Genomic DNA, 23,645 nt, shown 5'->3' on the forward strand with positions numbered 1-23,645 from the left:
ACAGTTTTTGTGTCATTGTGTCACATTAGAACAATGGTTTCAAATGTAGCTCTTCCTTCCAAACTTGACAGTAAGGTATAGTGAAAATAAATTTTTGAACCTAAAGCATGTTACTAAAATATGTAGAAAATAGAATCATTAAGATCAGTCTCTTCAGATACTATCTTGGCTACAAACACTATGGGTGTTCTAATCCATTCATGAGTTGGTAAGAAGAGGGGTTTGTATCTGGAAAAACCTTAAATAAATGATGCAGCTTTTCAACCAGCAGTGAATACTCCTTTATTTGGACTAAAATTATTCTTCTTTCTAAGAGTTTCTTTGCTAGTGTCCTAACACAAAATCTTCAGTACACTTCTGTAAGCTCTACTTTTGCCATGGTTGACATAATTTTAGTGAATTCTGGAATCATGTTGTCGTGGTTTAACTTCAACTGGCAGCTTAAGTACCATGCAACTGCTTTGCTCACTCCACCCCTGCTTGGTGGGGAGTAGAATCAGAAACACATAAACCTTGTGGGTTAATATAAGGACACTTTAATGTTGAATCAAAATAAATGATAATAATACTAATAATTGTAATGAAAAGGGGAGGGAAGAAAAAAATTCAAGAGAAACAAGTGATGGACAGAACAATTGCTCTCCATTCACTGACCAGTGCTCTGCCCATCCCTGAGCAATGACTGGCAGCTCCCAGCCAACTCCCCCAGTTTATATACTGGTCACGACATTGTATGGTATGGAATATCCTTTTGGCTAGTTCAGGTCATCTATCCTGGCCATGCTCCTTCTTGGCTTCTTGTGCCCCTGCTGCCTCACAGAGGTCAGGAACCTGAACAGTCCTTGCCACAGTGTAAGCACACTTTAGCAGTGACTGAAACATCAGTGTGTTATCAGCATTATTCTCATGCTCAATCCCAAACACAGCACTGTACTGACTACTAAGAAGCAAATTATCCCAGCTGAAAACAAGCACACTTGTAGAGTACAGGCTTTTCTAAAGTGACTATTGCTAATGGACACTTTTCAATGTAAATGAAATGGAATTTAAACTTTATACATTGTGATACTCTGGGTATCTAGATAGAAGTACAGTCAGTGTTAGGGAAGTTTTAGCTCTGCTGTTTGAAGTGTGAAAAATCTGAAGGTTGAAAGATAAGTATAAACTCACTTCTCATCTGAAAAGATTTTTAGCACTTAATTTTTGGCTAGAATAGAGGGCTACTGTATTTTGGGGCAGACTTGCACAAAAAGGTGCCTTTCTGCTAGTTACCTTCATTATATCAAATCAGAGTTTCTCAAAACTGCCAGCTTAATCCTAAAAAAGTACTTGAAATCAAGAGCTTCACCTTTTCCAAACATGCTTGGGATTTGTTTGTGCTGCTAACTTCTGCAAAAGCTTTTTTGCCATATTTCAAATTGTTTCCTTACCAAGGATGCCTGTCTTTTTACATTTCAGTTGGAGCTTGGTAGTAGCTTCTCACATAAATTACTTGTATGTTTTGACTAAAAGAGGATTGTAGTCAGTATTGTGTTATGCCTACTAGAAAATACCTAGCAAATTTCTGATTTCTCTACCAGTTGGGAAGAAAGTTCCCCTTGTGTTTCTTTGGAAAACATGTGCAGTTTGGTGTAGTCAACTGCAGTTGGATTTTGGAGTTGCACAGATATGAGGACTTGATGAAAGAGTTGGTATTTAAGCCTAGAAAGTTCCTTCTTTCTAGAGCTCAAGGTGGGTCTGTGATCTTTTATGAACAGCAAGGAAAAAAGGGTGATTGTATAGAAGGCAGACATTTGTTAGATGTGCTCAGGAAAATGTTGTTTATTCTCTAATTTCAGTAAGTTGGTACCTCAGCCTTTGGCTGTGCTAGGTAGGTTTTGTCCCAAAGTATCTGTTACATGAGTACTTCATATCTGTGAAACTAACATTGAGGAAAGTTCCCCGGCTGCTTTCAGAAAGAATTAATGAATGCCCCACCAAAAAGAAAACTGAAATCACTGCAGTGCCAAGTGAGTGCATGGCATGTTACTTCTTTCAGCTACTGAATTGGAATTTGTTTACGTACTTGTGTGAAGTTGGTGTGGTGAAGGGTGTGGAGTACAACTTGTTCTTCATCACTTCATAGAAGAGTAAGCCTTACTGTGGTTAAGTAGGAAAGATGTTTTTAATCTTCCTTCACAGTGTAAGTAGCATTGTTTAAGGTCCTTTGGATGAAGTATCTGAAGGGTGCTGTAAGTGGGAAATGTAAAGCTATTTGTTTCATTAAAAAAAAGTAAGGTTATTGCTAAGAAACTTTCTTTGAGCAACCAAAGACATGAGAATCTGAAATCTGTTCAATAAAGAAAGATTGCCAAAATACAGAAAAGCTCTAGGTATACTCAAAGACCTGTTTTGAGGTAGAACATTCCTCAATAAATAAGTCTCTAATGAGTTAAAATATACTTAATATTGCATTATGCAGTCTGTTTTTCCTATAATTCTGGCGCAGAAAAAAATTATATGTGTCTTGGCCTTGTGTTCAGTTTCTGATGTGCAGAGGCTTATATTTGACTGCACAATTGGGTTGAAAAGGAAACTGTTAAAGGCTTGGTAACTGTCAAACTTGGATGCTTGAGAAAGTGACAGAGATAGTGTGGTGAAACCTGGGGCAAGTGGTGCTGTATTTCATCATTCCCAGCAGTACTGTTGCCTTCTAGGAGGGAATTGTTAACCCACTGATGATTATGTTAAAGCAGACTTTAAAAGAACTATGGAACCTGATGAGGAGGAAGTGTTAAGCTGGCTTTACTGTAAATTACTGAGCATGCTTCTGCAGCAAGATCCAGTTTCAGACTGCGTGGTCCATTAGTCCTTGCAAGTCAGTGATCTGACTTACATTTTTCTCCATAGTTTTAGAAGGGAGTTATATAAGACATGGTTTAATCCTTCAAAGCTCTTCAAATGAGGTTGTGATTTCTTCAGGTTTTGTGCTGTTATGCTACTGCGATAAAGTAGCATGGGAACTGGTTTGCTTTTTTACTGTGTTTTTGCTATTTCTTCTTTGTCAAGCCACCTAGACTGGAGGAGACATAAGTAGTTCAGGCTGAAGGGTGAGAAGCCATAAGAAAAGAAGCTAACAATTGTCTTCTGCCTAGAAAATATACTGTCATTTTAACTTGATTAATGTATTGTGCTGTGGATAAAACTTTTGAATATAAAAATACTGCAGACCCTAAAAAATCATGCTAGCTATTCAGTATCCTGAGTGCACTTCTATACCATGCTGTAGTGTGAAATTACTCTAATACTGGAATAAGGAGAGGGGTGTTGAATTGCAGGATGAACTCTTGGACAAAGGCCATTTGAGTAGATGTCTGTTTACTTTTTTTATAATATTGGCAATTGATTTTCTACAGGTTATGTGCATGAATAAGGAGCAAAAGGAGTTAGGATGTAAAGAGTTCAAATTATTTCTCAAGTGATAATTGTTACTGTGCTCCCTGTTTGCAGATATCAAAGGCACGCGCTAATCACTTCCGAACTTGCTGTGTTGGTACACAGCCAGATTCTGTGTCTTTCCTACTGAAGAGAAGGTCAATTGGAGGGTGATAAAGACTGCCAGACTCAGTCTTACACTGTTTTCATAGTGTCTTGTTCAAAGGAAGTTTATAATATCATATAGACTGTGTTCAGTGGTACAGCATTTCTTATGGTCATAAATCACTCTCTACAAAATACAGAGAAATCATTTGATGGAACACTGTCTTGATGGCTTTGTTTGTATTTAAAAAGAATACTTGAAGTATAATGTTCATCATTACCTGTTTGCTTCAGATGGTTCTTTGAAGTAACCACTGTATCTTGTGAATAAATTGGCTATGCTTTCCTTCTATTTGTTGTATGGCAGCCTGAGGCTTTTTAAAGTGAAAACCCTTGGTCATAATGAAGTAGGGTAAATGCGTGTGGTTGCGTAAAGGCAAAGTTCACAAATGTAAAAAGCATTGCACCAGATTCTTCTCGAGCCTGTGAGCTTTGGAGAAAGGAAAGGAAATGGCTGATCTGAACAAGAGCTGAGAGCTTCCTCTACAGGTTACTAGTGTAGAGGAACTTGCATTCTGAGCTTGATATTAATTTTTCTCAACTAATCTTGAGTTCAGTCACCTTTTCAAGTACCAGCCTTTTCCTGTTTGTACAATTCCTCTTGAAGCACCTTCTTGGTTCTGGCTATCGTTTAAGACATTCTGAGGGGATCCTGTGAATGTTTGTTTATTTCTCAGACCTTTTCTCCCTCATATTAACTTTATTTGGATAATTTCTATGATAAAATGGAAGAATTCTGGAGTTACAAGTTACTTGTAAAGGAAAGGCCCTCTGTGATAAACAACATCATGGTGGTGTTGACACTAAATCTGCAGTTTCAAGTCTACTCTTCGTGTATTGTGTCTGTGGCTTTAATTGGCAGAAACAGCGCATGCCTTGTCTTCCTGGGAGGAAGACCTGTCCCAAGCAGGTACTTAAGTTTTTTACCTTCTCAACCTGCATCTTCTCATATCTGCTAGCACCAAGGCAAACATTGGATATGGTGATGTGTCTTTTGATCTTCTAGGAATCTTTTACTCCTCTGATAGGACACTTCTTAAATCAGAAGGAGACTCAATTAAGGCACCTGCATATATTCTGTAATTGATTGCATGGAACACAACAGCAGTGGATTGCTCAACTGATGCCTAGTTGGTGCTTGTAGTGCTGTCTTGATGATATTTGTGTTTACTCTTCTACGTGTCCAAGAGTGGATTCCTGTTATGTATCAAGAAGAAGCAGAAGATACCAATTGTCAGGGGCTTCACTGACAGCTTTTGCTGTTATGCAAAAAAAAAAGCAAACAAATGAAAATACAACTCCACAAGTCTTCATGAGACAGAATCCAGTAAAATTCAAAGCACTTTCCATGATACTGTTTTTGGTCATCTTTCCTAACAAGATTCTCATTTCAAGCTCAACACTCGTGTTAAATCTTCTGGTAGTCTTCTAAGAGTTGCTGATCAAGTATCAAGTTTGGTGTATCAAGACAGCAGAGAATGTATACCACTTCTGTGATTTTTGAGGTTATCTGGGTGTCACTTTAATTGCTCTCTTAAATACATGGATCTTAGTAGTGGAGGATCAGGTTATAGAATGTCTGAACATAGTGGATGTGCACCTTGAACCTGATTGGGATACATCTCCAACTCTTAGTGGAGCTAGACAGTGTCACTGCATTGCCATTCAGTCTTTGAAAGATCATCACGATGGATGGAATTTCTTGAGGTATATGGAGGAGAGTGTATGTCTCTCCTGTTTTCAAGAAGTACAAAAAGGAGGATCTGACGAGCTTATGGGCCAGTCAGCTTGGTCTCAATCTTTGTGAAGCTGATAAGGCGAATAATCCCGGAAACCATTACCAAACACACAAAGGACAGTAGATAGTATGGTTTTATGAAGGGGAATTCGTGCCTGATTAAGTTAATAGCCTTCTATAACAAAATTACTATCTCAGCATACATGGGGACAGCACTTGGTCCTGTGTATAAGCAAGACTTTTGACACCGTCTGTGATAACATAGATAACATGTTGAAGTACACCTTAGTAGACAGTAATTTGTACTGAAAACTGACTGAGCTGCCAGGCTCAGTGTTGTCATCAGCTGCATGAACTCCAGCTGGTGTCCCTAGGTAGGTAACACTGGGGCCAGTAGCGGGGAACATCTTTGTTAATGACTTAGTTGATGGGGCAGTGTATCCTTCAAGAACCTTGTGGATGATACAAAACTGGAGAAGTGGCTGATCCATGAGAGGATTGTGCTGCTATTGAGAGGCCTAGATGGGCTAGGGAATGAGCTGAGAGGAAGTTTAACAAAGGGAAATAGCTGGGTCCTGAACCTTAGGAAGGCTAAGCCCATGCTCTAGTATAGGCTGGGGCCTGACCAGCTGGAAAGCAGCTTTGCAGAAAAGACCCTGGGGGTTGTGGTAGTCAGCAGACTGAACATGATCCATCAGTGTACCTCGTGGCAAAGAACGTCAATGGTATCCTGGGCTGTATTAATGAAAGCACTGAGTGAGGTTGAAGGAGGTGATCGTCTTTTCTCTCAGCCCTGGTGAGATGCACCTGGAGTGCTGAGTCTAGTTCTGGGTGCCCTGGTACAAGCGCTGTACACACTGGAAAGAGCCCAGAGAAAGGCTTTGAAGCTGATGAAGGGACTGGATTGTCTGGCATATGAAGAGAGGGTAAGAATTTGGGTTGTTCAGACTGGAGAAAAGAAGGCTCAGATGGGATCTTGTGTATGTAGTTAACTAAAGGCAAGAGTGAAAAAACATAGGCAGATGCTTCTCATTGGTGCCCAGAGACAAGGTATTATATGCACAAATTAAAATACAAGAGAATATTTGAGCTAAAGAAAAGACACTTTTGCCATAGAGGTTGTCAAACATGGGAACAGGTTGTTGAGACGCAGTAGAGTTGCCTTCTTGGAGATGGTCATAAATGTGACTGGACACGGCCAGGAATAATCTGCTTTAGCTGACCCTGTTGTGTAACAAGGGCTTGGACTAGGCAGTCCGTAGAGGTCTCTTCAAACCTTCATGCTTCTTCATCTTCTCACTTCACTTTCAAGTCCAGGACCAGCTTGTAGCCATTTACTTGCTAGCAGGCAAGCCCATCTGAACTGCTACTGCAGTGCCGGGGCAAGTTGCATTTCATGTAAGTCTGGGAGCACTAAAACACTACAGTGAACAGTGCTGTGAAGGTGCTGGTATATGTGGATGCCTGTATGCAGAAGCACTGAGATCCTAAATCCACATACTGTAATTTGGAATCTTCAGTTGTGATTTTTATATCCATTTGCCAGCAGAGCTGTCCTAATCACTTCCTAGAATTTCTTGCTTCAGGCTGTTCACAAAGGGAAAAACTTGTCACAGAATCTGCCTTTTAGAAATGGATTAACTTCAAAACACACCTGAGTAACTGCAGACTCCCTTAGGATTAGGTAAAATGTGAGTAAATGCATGGTTCACCACAGGTCATGGGAAAGCATGTGAAACTGCTGCTTCAGGGTAGGTACTTGGCAAAGAACAGGTTGTTTATTCAAGAGTGCAGTGGGGTTAGGCTGAGGATGTGATCTACAGAGCACATATGATTGTTTCTGTCTTCAGTCTTGATTTGGAGCTCTCAAAGTGGCACATATGGCATCTGTCTTTATTTCTGCAAAATTTCACAGTGCAAATTCTAATAGAGAGTGTTGTGCATTTGGTGTTTTGTCAGTGATCATCTGCTTGTAGTCTCAATTAGAGAAAAAGAGCTGTGCAAAGAATACTTCCAGCTTAGAAATTAGTAATGGTTTGGCCGGGCTGTTGATGTAGATGCTCACTGAAGATGAGTTTGTCCCCATCTAGATGGCGAAGGAAAATGGAGGACAAAATACTGATAAAATTCTAGTAAAGTTGTAATTCCATCCAGATTGGTTTCTCAGGCCGAATAGTTCGTGTTCTCTTTGAGTATGTTTCTGCTGATGGAGTCAGTTTGTTGTAGCAAACCTGCTGGTGTTGGTAACATTAAGCAGCAGGGACTATTGGTGTGACACTGGTGGGGTCAGTGTGCTGTTGCCCCGACCCTTGATGTGCTGTGTAAATGCCCAGCTGTTGGGAGCTGCTCAGTGGCGTGATTGTCTAAGGCTTGACAGATGCCATATGAGAGGTTATAAATGAGGTGCTGTGCTTTGGAGACCAGGACTTCAATTTTTAACAACTCTTACTTATATCTGCTATTCCCAGTACCTGGTGCATTACTGTGATCTACAGTGACAACTACAATGGCATATGTTTAAAGAGAAGATGGCCTTTAACCCAAAAATAGCTTGCTTTATGGGAGGTGATAACACAAGTCCTATGAGCTGTCATCCTCATCTTGGTGTTTTAATACATAGAAATTCTGTGCCAGAAAAGTTCTTGCTCTTTCTGTACTGTGTATATTGAAGGGGAGAATAAGAGACACAGAATTTGTAGGACTCCAGGAGATTATATTCTTAGGGAACTGATTTATCAATCTCTCATGCAATTCAGAATGGATTATCTATGAGCCCTGACTTGTGGACAGTGTAGTTCACATTCCCAGTTGTCCATTCCACCCTGCCATTTTTGCTGAAAGAATAGTGCAAGTGTTTGAGTACAAGTGTCTGAGTCTGTACAGTTTAAATTTGTACTCAGTTTTTTCTTAGCATGGTGTGCTTTTAAGCTAAGAGTGGGAGCTGCTCAACAAACCATTTCTGCAGTGCCACACTTGAAAAGATGGATGGATTAAACATGGGTAAATAAAAAATAATACTGGCTGTCCTCATTTGGAAAGTCCACAGACATGATTTATAAAAAGATCCCCCACTATGAGAGGTGCTTGTGTGTAGTGGAGCCAGTGATGATAGTGTGTTTTGAAGAACTGTGGTTATTTCTGGAAAAAAGTAGTTTCTTAAGAACATTTTAAAACATGTTCTCGTGTTGCCTTTGGAGATTTATTCACTGGATATTCTTGATCTTGCCATAAAATACTAAGGTTTTGGCATCATCAATTCATAAACATACTTGGAGGTAATGTGTTTTAAAGTGAATTTCTGGTATTTGTGACTTTTAACCAAGGACTAAGTAGTAAGACTTGTAGGTGACTAACTGCAGTGAATTAATTCTAAGGAAGAGAGACGTGGGAGGACAGCAGAGAGGCTGTAATAAAAGAACTTCATCCAACATAAAGAAAGTTCTGTGGTTGTGTTTTGGGGGTTTTAACAAGATAACCCACTTTCCTCTGCAACTTTGAAATGTTACTTAAAACACAGCTTTAAAAAATACAAATATAATAGGTTTTTTATGTATGGTTGATATTTCTGTAATGGCGTGAACAATTTAATTTTCATGATTTGTGGAGACTTTTTGGAATAATCACTTAAACTACTACTATCTGAATGAAAGGTTTTGAAATGTGACTGTATATATGGGGTTTCTTTATGCTAAGAAACATAGAGCATTTACAAGGGAAATGTCTCAACACAATACAGTTTGTGTGTAAATTTAAGTACTGTGATATGGGTGCCTTAGTCTCCTGTGCAGGGAGAGATTTACTATCTAGCTGCCAGGCTTTACTTTTATGCTACAAGTGGTTTTGTAGCTTTTATACTTTTAGTGCTTTAGTATCTGAAGTTTGTTATTATTAAAATATTGGTATCAGCAAAGTGTAGCCATTTTCCTTGAGTTTCCTTGAGTTATCCGAAACCTTTTATTTAAAAAGCCTGCTGTATAACATGGAGGATTATTAAATCTTTTTATCAGTCTTTTTTAGTTTCTGATTAGCAAGAGTACTTGCTACAAGAGAGTACATATTTAAATGACAGTTATCCTACTGATATCTTTCCGCTTGAATAAAATTTGCACAGTTGGTATAATTCTTACTATGTCAGGAAGAAGCTGGAGGCTTTGTATGTTTGGGAGCAAAAACTAGCATTTAGGAGTGCCACTTCATTATTATGAGTTTTGTTGTTTATGCAAAGTTACTGTCCAGAGTGAATGTAACTGTGGCTCTTGGCAGAATGTTTCTGCTGGAAGCTAATAACCTGAAGTATAAGCAATTACATGAGATGTAGTAATTTTCACATTCTGTAAGATACAATCCAGATGTATTAGAAAGATCTGTGAACAGCGTTATTTGTTACTCTTCCTCGCAAGAAATGGATCTTGGAGTGCTACCCTCACCTCCTCCCCAGAAAATTCTCTTTGTACTTGATCAATGCTCAGAAATCCTCTTTGGTTTCCCATACATGCTGATCTCTATATCCATGAGATAAAAAATCCAAAGAGTGAAGATCTTCAATTAGTCAACATCAAGGTTTACGTCGATTGTGTTGCAGGTGCATTGGTTGATTCCATTGAAGCTCGACATTAGTGCACATGTGCCCTTTTTCTGAGTATCTAAAATCATGGAGACTGTGAGGAAATACTGGATGAGAGAAAATGTCTGGCTGGAAGAAACATCAGAAACAACAGTCTCAAAAAAAGGTGTAAGACTGTCTACACAGGAAGGTAGGCTGTCTTCAGTGAAGATCTTTCTTTAACCTTTCTGGAAAGAAGGCATATTTCTTCCTTAATGTGGAAAGCTAAAGGAATATAAAGCAAGTTGCCACTGTTGGTTGTTTGGGTTTTTTTGTTTGTTTGTTTTTTTGGTGTTTGGTTTGGGTTTTTTTTTGTTTGGTTTTTTTTTTTAGTTAGATGTCCTCTGCAGATTATTGGTGGATTACATAAGGCAGTAAAAACATTAGTTCTGTTAGGAAACTGCATTTTAAGAAGAAGTATCTCTGTAAGATTAACCAAGGACAGCCTTTTGTTCATACTGACTCCATCACTTCAAGTGTTAGGAAGTAGTGTCTTTGAGTTAAAATTCCAGGAGGGATGATCTGGTAAGTAGACTTAGCCAGGATCTGGCTAACAACTGGTATGTTCATAGTGAAAGATAGCATTTGTATGGTACAACTGGATCATAAGGAGGAGTAAGGAAACTGTAAAATAAGTAGAGGAAGGAGACGGATGAGAAACATCATTGTAGGTACAGCAAGAGTTACAGCAAGGATGTGGTGCTTCCGCTCTGCAGTGAGAATGGGGAGTGTAAAATGTGCTGAGGGCTGACAGTTTGTCTGTGAGGTAACATGTAAGCCAAGAGCTGACAGGTGTAGCAGCTGATTTATGAACTACTTTATCAAGAGAGCTTTTTTAGTTGGAGTGATCTATATTGGGATTAACTGCCCCAAATAACCCATTCTGATACCCACAAGAAATGTTCTAGGTATCTCTGCTCAGAGTTGATCCTACTGATGTTTTCCTCATGTGATATGATTTGCTTTCTTTAGTGCAGTCCCCAGACTTGTCCAAAAGCTTTCAGAAAACCAGTTTCTTACTAAATTAGTTGTGTGGTGACCACAGTATTATCTTAGAGTATTGGTTTTCTTTGAATTTGTATTTGTATTTTACTACAGCTGCTATAAACTTTCCAATTGATTATGCTTGTACATAGCATTATTTTTAAGGGCATGTTGGTTCAGCAGAGCAAGCATACAGAATACCTGTTACAATCTGCTTTTTGAATGACAAATGCAAACTAGACTCACTCAGATAAATGGAGGAAGTTTTTTCATCTGGAGTTCAGTGTTTCAGATAGCCTGTGTGATCATTTGTGCTGTTGACCCTCAAAAAAGTATCACTTGTTTTGTTCCTAGATTAGCTGTTAGCAGTGCTACCAGCAGTGGACAGCAGTAGTTTTAAATATAGTAGTGCAAAATTGCTGCTTTGTGGTTAGCCAGTCGTTATAAGCTGGTAGCTCTGTGGCACAATTCCTGGGAGTAAAAGTGTGCTTAGCCACCACACACTGAGAAATGCTGAAGTTGATGACTAACCATGATACCATGGGATGTGTGTTCTGCTGCAGGTTACAGATTTTTGTCTTCCCCTGTGTAACATGAGCATATGCACACATTTAAAAATGGTTTTCTTGGGGAAGCAAAAATGATTGTTGGCTCAGTTGAATAAATTTAAAAACAGAGATGTACCTACATGTGAATTGCTGCTAGTTTTAAAGCAACACTTTCAGTTGGTATTACACAAAACAGTAAAGCTATGTCCTTGACATCTATATATGTCAAAGATAAACAAGAAATTTAAGGTGACTTGTGTCAAGTAAAAGGCTGTCTTTCCTGTTTTCCTGGTTTTATTTTCATGGTGTGAGGGTTTACAATATTTATTTGATTGTGATTTTTTTACTGCATTCAGATGTTAGCCATCTATAATATGTAAACGATGGAAGTTGTCTGTATGAGGCTGACTAGGCTTTCACAATTGGAGTAATTTATTTGAATATTCTCTGTGGGCTTGTTCATACCTCGTTGGGCAAGGGAAATCTGTGTCTGCTATATAAAAAGTTGTGGAGCAGAAACTTTTCAAGTGAGACAAAGGAAGCAGTTGCAACTAAGTTAGTGTACAGCTGCCGTGATTAAAAATGGAAATATTCAGTCATTTGCATACCTTATGCCTTTTCTATTTTACACTGGTAAATATGAATGTTAATATCTTATGTTTCAAAGCAGGTAGATGGGACGTTTTTTAAATAATGGAGAAATGTTGCTTTTATAAAACAAAATCTACCAGTCTGAGCCTTGCTGCAGAATTTTTTGGTTCTTCTCTGAACTGTCTAAGCTTATAGATGCTGTGATCTTAGATATTAATTTACATAAAATTATAGTAAGTCATAGGAAATGCAATTTTCTAGGTGGCTGCCCATAAACACCTTCCTGTGTGGATTACACTGGAAGAGCTTAAACTCAAAACCTTTTGTGCAGGACAAGTGTTCCAGCCGGCTTGTGTGCTTGGCATGTTTTCTCTTTGTCTGGATAAAAAGCAGGTCTCAATTCATGCCAGTCACCTTTTGGCTATAGACAAAGATGCATCTTGTCTTTATTAGGCTGTAGTAGAAGACTTTTTCTGAAGTGTAGCTGCCCTTTCCTCCTGCCCTTTTCCCTCCATGTAGTTAATTGAATTTATGAGCTGGTTTTGAGTCTATTGGCAGCTTCTTTATTTGAAACTTCCTTACCTTTTCCATCCAGAAAGGTATGGTCAAAATGCCCTGGACTGAAATACCATTAATCATGTGATGGGGCCATGCTAGATACAAGAGATTATCAGAAGTGTGCCTCTGCTACCATTCTTAAGTATTTTTGCATGCTTGAAAGTTCAGATCTAAGCATCAGCATTTTTAGGGATGGGAACTTCAGATTACAAATTTACCACATGGGCAGAGCTGAACTGGGTCTGAACCTGGGATCCTCCATCACGGTGTCTTTAGAGACCCTTCTCAAGAAGGGAGTACAAGTTCCTTGCCAGGCTGTATGTCTGGCTCATCCATCACAAGCAATCAAGTAACCCTTTTCAGGAAGGCTATGAAAGTGTCTGTGTGAGCAACAGGAGACGTTCTTGTTTGTGCTGTCATTGTGTCAGAGCTTTTTTTAGTGCTGCACCTTTTCTGGGGAAAGTTCTGTTTAGAATGGTGTGGAGAGCATAGAATCAAAAGTGAAACAAGGAACCATCTTACTATAGTAGAATTCTTCATTGTTTTATGGATTCAGCTTTCAGCTCTGTTGTGTTGGCTGGCTGTGTGTGTGTGTGTGAATGATTGCCACTGTCTCAGAAATGGACTGATACTGGAGACGGCTCAAGAAAGGCTTGGTTTGGTGTTAAGTGTGTGCCACAGACCAGCTGCAAACCCTGTTCAAAATGTTGTCATCAAAGGCCTTCTCCAGAACTCTGAGCCAACAACTGCATTATATTTTTTCAGTCTTAATTTATTTGGTAGTAAGCTCATAAATATTTTTCAGGGTGTATTTATACCACTTCTGCTTGATGTGATATTGATACTGCTTTATGCACCTCCTTATCACTCTCTTAGATAAAATATTGTTGTAGCAAAGACTTCAAGTATTGACATAGTACCCTTGTGGACTGTTTTTTTTTATTGTTGCTTCTCCATTTCCCATGAGGCATTTAGCATATTGGTTCAGGGCATGTACTAGATGTTTCTTTGTGTTGTGAAAGATATTCCTGATTTGGTCACAAGGACTTTCTGTTAATGTCAATGTGGTTTTCTGGCCCAAGGACAAGACTCAACTGCAGTTAAAAGGCAGTTTGTCATTTGGTGTTTAGGTATCCCATTTTTTCTCCATGATGAGGCCTGCCTATTTTGAAGTTGCACAGTAGCAGTTTCCTTTGGGTACTGTGCAGCAAAGCCATTTGCAGATGGTTTCTGGATATCTCAATCTGTCAGTATGGAGTTATCTAGATGATATATCTAGATATAGGGAGTTTGGATATTCTGAAAAGTACAGCTATTTTTCAGTTTCTCAAATAGACATAAGGGTGACAAGTCTAGTGGATGCTGCTTCTACTGTGCTGGAAAAGTGGTGTCACAAACTCAACATCTCAGTACCAGTATGTAAAGTTTCCCATTTGGTCATTTGGCATTGAGAACGGAGCAGATAATATTAAACATGTCCTCAGGAAATCAAAAGGCAGGGACTCAAACCTGTGCCAAATGTCAACACATAGATTGCTTCCCAAACTGCCTGGCTTCTGACTTGTGTTTGCACTGGAAGTGCTGGTAACTTTTTACTGAATTCTGATAGGAGCAACTGAAACAAAAATACTTAAATGTAGCGTTCGTAACTGATAAATTAACAGGCTGAAGTCTTTTTTAAAAAAGAATATTGACACAGTGTAAGTCTAACCACTTTATAGTACATTACAGTAATTCAGTTCCTTTTCTTGCAGTTGTTTCATTGAAGGAAATACTGTATTGGTGTTTGGAAGGTTGTCATTGAAATAGAAGCCTATTAGGAAATATTTTACCCAACTGATGTAGTAATAGGATATGGAACCAATGTAGTAATTTAGCTTCCATAAATAAACCAGAGAATTTAAACCTTTTACTTGAAAAATTTGCATCCTTGCTTTGTGGTGGTAGGCTGTTGAGTTCATCTTCCATTATGTATTTCACCTTGCCTATGTTACGGATATTTCTTAATCATTTTGTATTGCTGTTCTCCTGACTTTTATTATTTTGTCATTTCATTCAACTTACTACTACATGGAATATAGAAAAAAATCAAACTAAAATTTCGGCTACTGTAGTTCTTACCTACTGTTCTTACCTTTGATAGGCCTCTTTTTCTCTTTGTCTTAAGAAAAATTTCTGTAGCAGGGGTCACTTGGTGTATGGCATAGCATGCAGCACAGATTTCCATTTCATGATGAGCCTATAGGTGCCACTATGAAAGCTACAGAAGATGATAAAGAATTCTAGTCATCATTGTTTACCTGGAAAACAGGCACTTTCCCTTAGCCTGTCCATTACAAAAGTGGACACAAAATATATCTCGGTGTAATCAGATAATTACAAACTAGTGCTCACAGAGAAAAAGGTAATTCAGAATTGGAGTCTGAGTGAATTGCATTCTTGCTACTTATAATTTAAAAAGAAATTAAGGTGTGTGTGCATTATATTTAATCCAGTCTGTATTTCTCAACTATTCATTTTAAGGCATTTATTCAAAGTTTACTTTAAAAATGTACTTTCCAATGGAAATAAACTGCACAGGAATGGAAGAGCAGTGCAGCCTTTGTGGAGTCCTTGCTTCAAGTAGTATGAAGTGTGGAAGATGCTTTTTTAACTTTCAGGACTACTGCACTTGACAAGAATATATAATGGTTTATGAGCATGTACAATTTTAATCTTTAGGGTATAGGAGGAGAAATGAGCACTTCACTTGCTTGTGTAAATGAGGAAGGCTAAAGCCCGTTTCCTCCTTCTTGGATTCTTGCTGCTCAGCTCATTGTTCTTCTGTAATGAAATAAAAGGTGTAGGTAGTGACCTGTGAAAAGGTTTGAGATTTGAATTCTGATTAAGAGGCTTCTGAAACTGGTGACCCCAGGAATTAATTCAGTCCTTTTGTAATGAAATTAGAGATTTGTTGATGACTTCAGTGACTCTTCTGTGATACCTTCAAGTATTTTCAACTCAATGGCCAGAGAACAAACACACTGTTTTCTTAGAATAATTCTGTTTGAAATTAACTTGTGGTCAATATAATGGTATTTCCAGATACCTCAGCTCAATTTTTGGAAATTATAAAATTATGAAGAATGCTGTAGCTTTTAGAAATAGTACAATATTACTGCCTTTAAGATGGCAGTGACGACTCTAGAATAGCAAATCCAAGAGACAGATTTTGCAACTAAATTTGCAGTTAATGTGGACACAGAAATTATGGTTTATATTTCCAGATCATTTGCTCCCTAAAGCAGCACACAAACCTGGGATTATTTTCCTAAATTACTAGCAAGAGACTGAAGCATAAGCATGAAAAGTAAGGGGAAAAGATACTGTGATTTTTCATTATGTCTGTAATAAATAATGTCTCGTTTGCATTTTCTCAGCTGTTGCTTTCACTGAATACTTGTTTCCAAATGTAATGTTCATAGTAGCTTCCAGAATGACAATTACAGTGTATTTTCTTGAACTGCAAAAGCCAAAACCACTGCAGACTTCTGAATGTGGAAGAACTTGGCATCTTTTACATCTTTTATATCTTTGTATTCTCCATCTCCTCAAGATTCAGAGTATTTGATTTCACTGTTCATGTCAGCTGATTGAAGACCCTCATATGAGGATGTCCCGGGTCTGTCCATTGCCAGTGCCCACTGCTGATGAAATGAGTAATTGGGCATTGGTGCACCGCGGGGGAACTGGGAGGAAATCACTCCTAACCCTGGGTGCTGTTGCTAGCGCTTAGCCAAAGCAGGGACCAGGCATGTGTGGCTCAGGGGTGGTGATGCCATTCTTTTTGGTGGTAGCATGGTCTTTGTCCAGGTATGAAGCCATGCTCCTGAGTGTGCAGTAATAGAAACATTTATATGTAGAGTTTGGTGGTGAGCTGTACTTATTCAAGAAATGAAGCAGACTTTCTCCCTTTACACACAATTCACTGATAATGAGGCTACTAGCAGCCAGATGAGGATAACTTTGGGATACTTGGAAATTGCAGTGAAAATCAGCAAGGAAATAACACTTGCACAGTTGCATATACACACTGCAACCATGCTACCTGAAGCAGATGCTTCTGTTTCTAAACTTTTTTTAGAGAGGAGAATCTTCAAATATTTTCTGAGGGTGTTGATTGCTTTCAGTGAACAGATGTCTGAGGCAGGCCAGAGAACAACTTGTTTGCCTTCATCCATTTACTTGTGACTTCTTCACATTCCTTTATCACTTTGTAGTTATTTGAAGTCCAGTAACATTTTATTATATTTTATGAGATTTTGCTACCAAAACTCATTTCTTATGAGATTTGCTCAGGGCTTTCCAGAATGTGTATGTTTATACATTTTATTACACTTTTGAGATATTTACAGTGGCTGTGTGTGACTTGGGTGCGTCGCTTTCTCTGCTCTCTTTGAAATAATGTTTGCCGGTTTTGCCTGTTGTGCTGAATTAGGTTAAATAAAGTGGTGTCCTTCAAATTGTATACTTTGATCTTCTAGAACAAGGTGTATTCCCTTCTCCCTTGTCTCCCAAAGTATATCTTGAAATGGATGCATGCGCTGTCAATTTGTGCTTTTTAAAAATTTTGCTCTCCCTACAATTCTATTTTACTCTTGCAACCAGCTTTTTAAATTAGGATCATCTTACTTTTAATCATTGAAGTCTTTGGTTTTTACCATCTAGAGATTTCACCTAATGGTGAATGTAGCCATTTCCCTGCTATGCTTACAGTCAGGTCTCATTTTTTTTAAGTCCCTTCTGTGTTTTGGGTGTATATACGTAGATCATATTTCTTACTGTAATGTTGTTTTTGTTACGTAAAGTGGCTAGTTGGTTACTTGCTGGATATGGCAGACATGTTTCGAATGAGGCTACAAAACAGGTTGAGCATTGCATAAAGTGTTTAGAAATACTAGGTGGCATTTGTGAGCCATGGACCTGGGATTGGAATAGTTGTCATGAAATGCACAGATCCTAACGTTTGTCCTTACTGTAAATGTCAGACTTGTATAGTGCAAGTTAAAAACTGTATGACTGAGTTTTGAGTCTTAAACCTAGGAGTGAAAACCAATATTGTTGACAGTGTCTGGTTTCAGAAAGTACTAGCCGTCAGGAAGTCAATGTACAGATTTTTGTCAAAGGTGAAACCTTCATTCTAGGCAACAATACCTTTCAAACAAAACAGAAATCATTAATAGTACAGAGCAACCTGCCAAAAAACCACAGAAGTTTCTGCTGTTTCTCCATTGTTATGGGAAGTTTGTGCATGATCTTTTTCAAAGCACCTTTTTGTAATTGGCTCAGTTTCAATGCTTAAAAATAAATAGCATAAATTAAGTTATATTTTGGAATTTTTACTGAAGATATTAATCATGTGTACTTGAATACCTTCTGCTGTAAGCTGCCTGAGATTAACCCATTTCTCTGCCACATCACTAGTTAAAATGGGTGATCAAAAATATCTGTGAAAGGGGAAGTAAATTATGTGAAGATATGTCCAATTTTTTTTCCAAATCAAATAGTTATTTTTGTATAGTTTCTCTAATTTGCTCAAGTATTCTTTTCAGTGTATTAGTTTCTGTTAAAATGATAGTAAAGCAAAACTTAAGCACATACTGTTTTTTACATGTAGGTTTCTACAATCCAGGAACTTGTTACTGGTTATGAAGCCTCTTTGAAAACTTGTGACCTTTTTAGTACATGTGGTAAGTTTCTGTGGTCTTACATTAATTACCCTGTAACTGCTAATACTGTTCATGAAAGTTATCAAGAACTGTTGAAGTGCTGATACTTTTTGCAAAAAAAATAGTTACTATATTTTCTAGTAAATAAATTCATTGCAGGAAATATTTGCTGAGTTTGTCAAGCTTTGTTTTTATGTTCATTTTTCAAATGCAGTCTTCAGCTTTACTGGTTATTGTAACCTTTCCCATTTTGTTGCAGAAAATGGAGAGAAAGAGCCCCCAACAACACTGCTTTGGGTTCGGTATTTCCTGGCACAGCACTTTGACAAACTTGGCCAGTGTTCTTTGGCCTTGGATTACATTAATGCTGCAATTGCAAGCACTCCAACATTAATAGAACTATTCTATTTAAAAGCAAAAATTTACAAGGTAAAAGGGGAATTTGGACATGTGGAATACCTAGTGTATAAAAAAAATCAACCCATCAAACTGGTGTGAATGTGTGGGTAATATTTCAGTTTGCAGTGGTTATGGGCATCAGTTTTCATGTGGGTTTCTTTGGGTACTGTTTTGTGAGGAAGAAAATGAAAACCCTTTTCTTTGGGTTTTGCAAAGCCAGTTACAACTTACAGTGAATTGTAATGGTGAAAAAAATCTGGGAGTGGGAGGAGTTAGAATAACACTAGCTTTTAGTTCTGTTGGAGAAGTACCAGCAACAAATACAGATTTCAGGAGATGGTCAATACTGGGCTTCTACTGAAAGTTAACTATTTAATTTCTTCCTAACAGCATGTAGGTAACATCAAGGAAGCTGCCAAATGGATGGATGAAGCACAGTCTTTGGATACTGCAGACAGATTTATCAATTCTAAATGTGCTAAATACATGCTGCGAGCAAATATGGTGAAGGATGCAGAGGAGATGTGCTCTAAATTCACAAGGGCAAGTATATTGCCTTAATTAAGAGGTGTTCTGCTTGTCTCTGGTGGTTTTTCACTCATAATTTTTAATTTTTATTAATATCCATTTTTATTATAATGCTCTTACACCTGGTGGTAAAATACATAGAATGGTTTGTAGTGGAAAGGACGTTTTAAAGATGGAGTAGTCCAATGCCACTGCCATGGGTATGGACATCTTGGTCTAACTCAGGTTGCTCAAAGCTGCATCCAACCCAGTCTTGAACACTTACAGGGACAGGGCATCCACAACTTTCCTGGGTATCTACAATCCAGCATATTGCCACATCCTCACAGTAAAGATTTTTTCCTTATATCCAGTGTAAAGCTACACTCTTTTAGCTTAAAACTTTTGCTCCTTGTTGCTACTGACTGGTGAAAAGTCTCTTCTTGCCTGTCTTATGAACTTCTTTATATACTGGCGTGCTGCTGTAAGGTCTCCCTGGAGCCTGCCTGCTCTTCTCCAGGGTGAACCCCAACTCTCTCAGCCTTTTGTTACAGGACAGATGTTCTAGCCTTTTGAGATTTCATGGCCTGTCTCTGAATCTGCTGTAACAGGCCCATATCCCTCTTGTGCTGGGGGCCCCAGAGACAGATGCAGTATTCCAGCTGTGCAGACCCAGTAAATTCTGGAAAAAATGGTAGTTCAAAGGTAGTTGTCCAGGAGTATTTTTTATTGCCATACTTCAAAATACCACTTTTGAAATTCATCTGATGACTACCTTGTTGTTTCCCTTTAGTACCATCTGATCTAACTGCACAGGAATGTATACTATATTCATTATGATTTAGCATTAACATAAATTAATTTAGACTTGAACATTTAATTCCTTTAAGCTAGTATTACACACAAAAATTTTGTTAAAGCAAAGTCTATCCTTAAAAGATGGGGTAAGCACTTTAAATTATATATTTTTGACATTGAACAAAATTTGGATTCTTAAATACCAGATTTTCATATGATTTATGTAACTAAACATGAAGACGACTTCGTGGGATATCCTGGAGCATATAAACAAATTAGGCTCCTTTATTCTTTTTGATTTTAAGTGTGATAACACTTGAAATTGGATTCAGGCTTTCTAGATATTTCTAGTAATGACTGAAAACTTGATTCCTAAAACTCATCATGTTTGCTTATCAGAAGTGTTAATGCAAGAAAGACAGAACTTTATCATAGATATCTGGAAAGAGAGGATAAATCTCATCATCAGTAATTAAGTGTTGTGAGTGTAACTGGGTCTTTTTTCTGCTATAAAGACTGTTCTGAAAACCTGATGACTAATATTAATGATATGTGCAATGTTTTTCCAGTTCCCTTATTCTCAGTCTAGAGCATTAAAACTACTAAGTCTCAATCCTAGGATTTTTTTCTTTTGAAAATATCAAGTATAAATCTAACTTCGCTTATTTAGACAAAAAAGTTCTAAGGAACGTGTAGTTACTCATAGTGCATGATAAAGCAGTGAATATATTGGTGGAGTTTTAGACTGGTGGATGCCACTTACGTGATGGGGAAAACCAGCTGAAATTGTTTGCTGAACTTAAGGAATTTTTAAAAATAGTGTTGTTTTCTGCCCCCAAATTGTAGAAGTGAGACTGTGTGTGCAAGCATGAGTTAATCTTAAAAGCCTGTTGAGACATTAATCTTCAGATAATTGGGGTTTTTTTTGATAATTCCAATCTATTCCTTTCTATCTGGGGGCGCACAGAATACCACAAGTATTATTCTCAGTCACTGAGTGTTTGTCATTTCCTGTTGTATTCCAAGTAAGTTGAAGGATTGATTGTTTGCTCCTAATGGCCTGGAACCAGGCATAGTTGAAAGATGCAGCTGGTAAATTACAATAGCAATAATGACACTTATTTCAGGAAGGAACTTCTGCTATGGAGAACCTTAATGAGATGCAGTGTATGTGGTTCCAGACGGAATGCGCCGCAGCTTATCAAAGGCTAGGGAAGTACGGAGATGCCTTGAAAAAATGTCATGAAGTAGAAAGGGTAAGTAGGTGCAAACACCGCCCATGGCTTCCCCACTGTTTCTCATACACAAATGAAGATATTTGTTGATGTAATCAGCACAGTTTTGTTTGCTAGGCATATAAAACTTCCTGTATAATGGCTTTTAAAAACAGGCTAATATTTGATGATTTATTGTAACAGGAGAGGTCTTCTCCAGCTATTATGTGAAAGATTATTACTGAAGCAAAAAGGTTTCAGTATAAAATACGTCTCCTAACTATGAGCTATTCATACATTAACTTTATGCTGACTTTTGACAATCGTGTTTCTAATCAGAACAGTCACATTCAATTGGCTTTTAGAGTGCCTAAGTCACTAATTGAATAATCACATTATAGGCTTTAACTGAGATTTTTCCCTACCGATAGTTTCTCTTAACAGTCAGTATTTAAAAGATATTTCTCTACCTGTTAAATATTGCCTGTAAATAGTATCAGTTGTAACTTTATTTGCCTCTGTCTAATAAAAGAATAGACTAAATAAAGGATGAGTATATTGTGTTCTTTTTTTTTTAAGCATTTTTTTGAGATCACAGATGATCAATTTGACTTCCACACATATTGCATGAGAAAGATGACTCTTCGTGCCTATGTAGACCTTCTGAGATTAGAAGATGTGCTCAGGAAACATGCCTTCTACTTCAAGGCTGCCCGATCAGCAATCAAAATCTACTTGAAGCTCCATGATAATCCTCTTACCAATGAAAGCAAAGAGCAAGAAGTGAATTCAGGTATCTACACTTTAATGAAGGCTCATATGTCTATGACACATGTAAAAGCCTAAGCTAAATAAGTTATGTGTTATAGAGTAAATAGAACAAAAGTTTTTCCTCTTTTCTGTCACAATAACTGAAGAGATATCATAGCACACTACAGTTCTCTCTGTTCACACCCCTTTACTTTGTAGAACTAGAACGTGAATGAATCTAGGTGTAGTTGGAGTACTTGGGGAGGAGTGGCATTTCAGAACATTAAAACCAGATTCAGGTCAGCCATTAGATAAATATTAATAGCTAATGAATTATGAAGCAATGGATAGGTTTTGTGGAAAAGCAGTCTGAATTGTAAGAATTTAATTTTGGTCTAGTGTATTTACTTTATTACGTGGTAATACTAGTTACTACTGCATTAAGTTTTATCAGTTTTCACATAACTTGAGGACCAAAGAATACATGGGTAAATGTAGCATTAAATGGAAAACAGACTTTCTTTGGATGCCAGTGGGGTGTGGTTTGGAAATCTGAGGATTCAGTAGCAGATTATTTAAGGTATTTTTTTACTTTAAGATAGATAGTTGCTTTTCTTTTAGTGGATTTGCAGCTACTATCAGCATTGCAGTGGCTGTTGACTAAAGCAGTGAAATTGTCTGGCTTTTTGCAAAGGGAAAAGTATTTGACATAGGGAAAAAGGGAAGCTAAACCAAAAATGCCACTTAATATTGCAAATACAATCTTACCTTTATTCAGAGGTGGATAATAAGCTTTTCTGTATCTGGCTATGCATACTGAAGTACATATGAAAAGAGGCATATTTGAACAGTTGGAATTGCATCTTTTTTCTCTCCAACCTTAATTTGTTTCTGTATATAATGTAAGATCAGTGTGTGACAGAGGATCTGTCACAGAGGTTAGCAATATATCATAGATACAAAGGTGGGTGGCGTCTAAGAAGTCATGTTAGTTCATTTGCCTGCTGTTCATTGGGATTCAGTAGGCTTATCTGTGGGAGAAGGCAGCACTGTGTGGCTGGGGTAAAAAGAACACTTGCTTCCCTGTGTCACAATGGAGGATGACCTAAGCAGAGAGGTCATGGTGCCATAGCCACAGAAAGGATGTGTTAGTCCCTTGGGAGCCTATTTTTCTGTGCCTTGCTGCATTTAGCAAAAGTCCTATTCTTAGTGAAACACCACAGTAAACAGACTGGAAGCTGCAGGATTATTCTGGCTAAACTGATCATTTCCGTTTAGCTATCCCATGCCATTTGTATGAAACCAATGCAGTTGTCATAGCTGTATATTAGTCAGACATTTTAATGAAAAATAGCAAGTTCAGCATGTTTTCAGATGGAGTGTTAAATCCATCTGGATGTTTCTAGATGGCATTAGAAGCAAGCTGAGCTATAGTCAATATGAGAGCTTAGTCTTATTATTACCATTGTTCATTTTCTAAGGTAAAACCTGTGACAGATGTAACAACTTCTTGTAGCTAACCTTTGAAATCATTGAGATTTCTGTAATAGCCATGTAAGAGAAAATATGCAAGATCAAATATTGTTAAGAGAAAATATGCAAGATCAAATATTGTTAGGCTGTAGGTAGTAATCTAGCAGCAATGTTGGCCTGTGTAGTGTTGGTAGT

General features: G+C 37.9%; 1 protein-coding gene across 2 annotated transcripts in view; it reads left to right on the forward strand.

Moving 5' to 3' along the window:
* Window positions 1–23,645, forward strand: part of NAA16 (N-alpha-acetyltransferase 16, NatA auxiliary subunit) — a 61,720-nt gene that overhangs the window by 31,023 nt on the left and 7,052 nt on the right. The window contains exons 10-14 of one of the 2 annotated variants that reach the window (XM_069009769.1): window positions 18,258–18,330; window positions 18,569–18,738; window positions 19,099–19,251; window positions 21,141–21,269; window positions 21,807–22,020. In XM_069009769.1, coding sequence (XP_068865870.1) covers window positions 18,258–18,330; window positions 18,569–18,738; window positions 19,099–19,251; window positions 21,141–21,269; window positions 21,807–22,020 — 739 coding nt within the window. Of the gene's footprint in view, window positions 1–9,899; window positions 10,072–18,257; window positions 18,331–18,568; window positions 18,739–19,098; window positions 19,252–21,140; window positions 21,270–21,806; window positions 22,021–23,645 lie in introns of those variants that run through there. The other variant, XR_011149759.1, reaches the window with a different exon arrangement.

The sequence above is a fragment of the Aphelocoma coerulescens genome, chromosome 1, assembly GCF_041296385.1.
Source record: "Aphelocoma coerulescens isolate FSJ_1873_10779 chromosome 1, UR_Acoe_1.0, whole genome shotgun sequence".
NCBI lineage: Eukaryota > Metazoa > Chordata > Aves > Passeriformes > Corvidae > Aphelocoma > Aphelocoma coerulescens.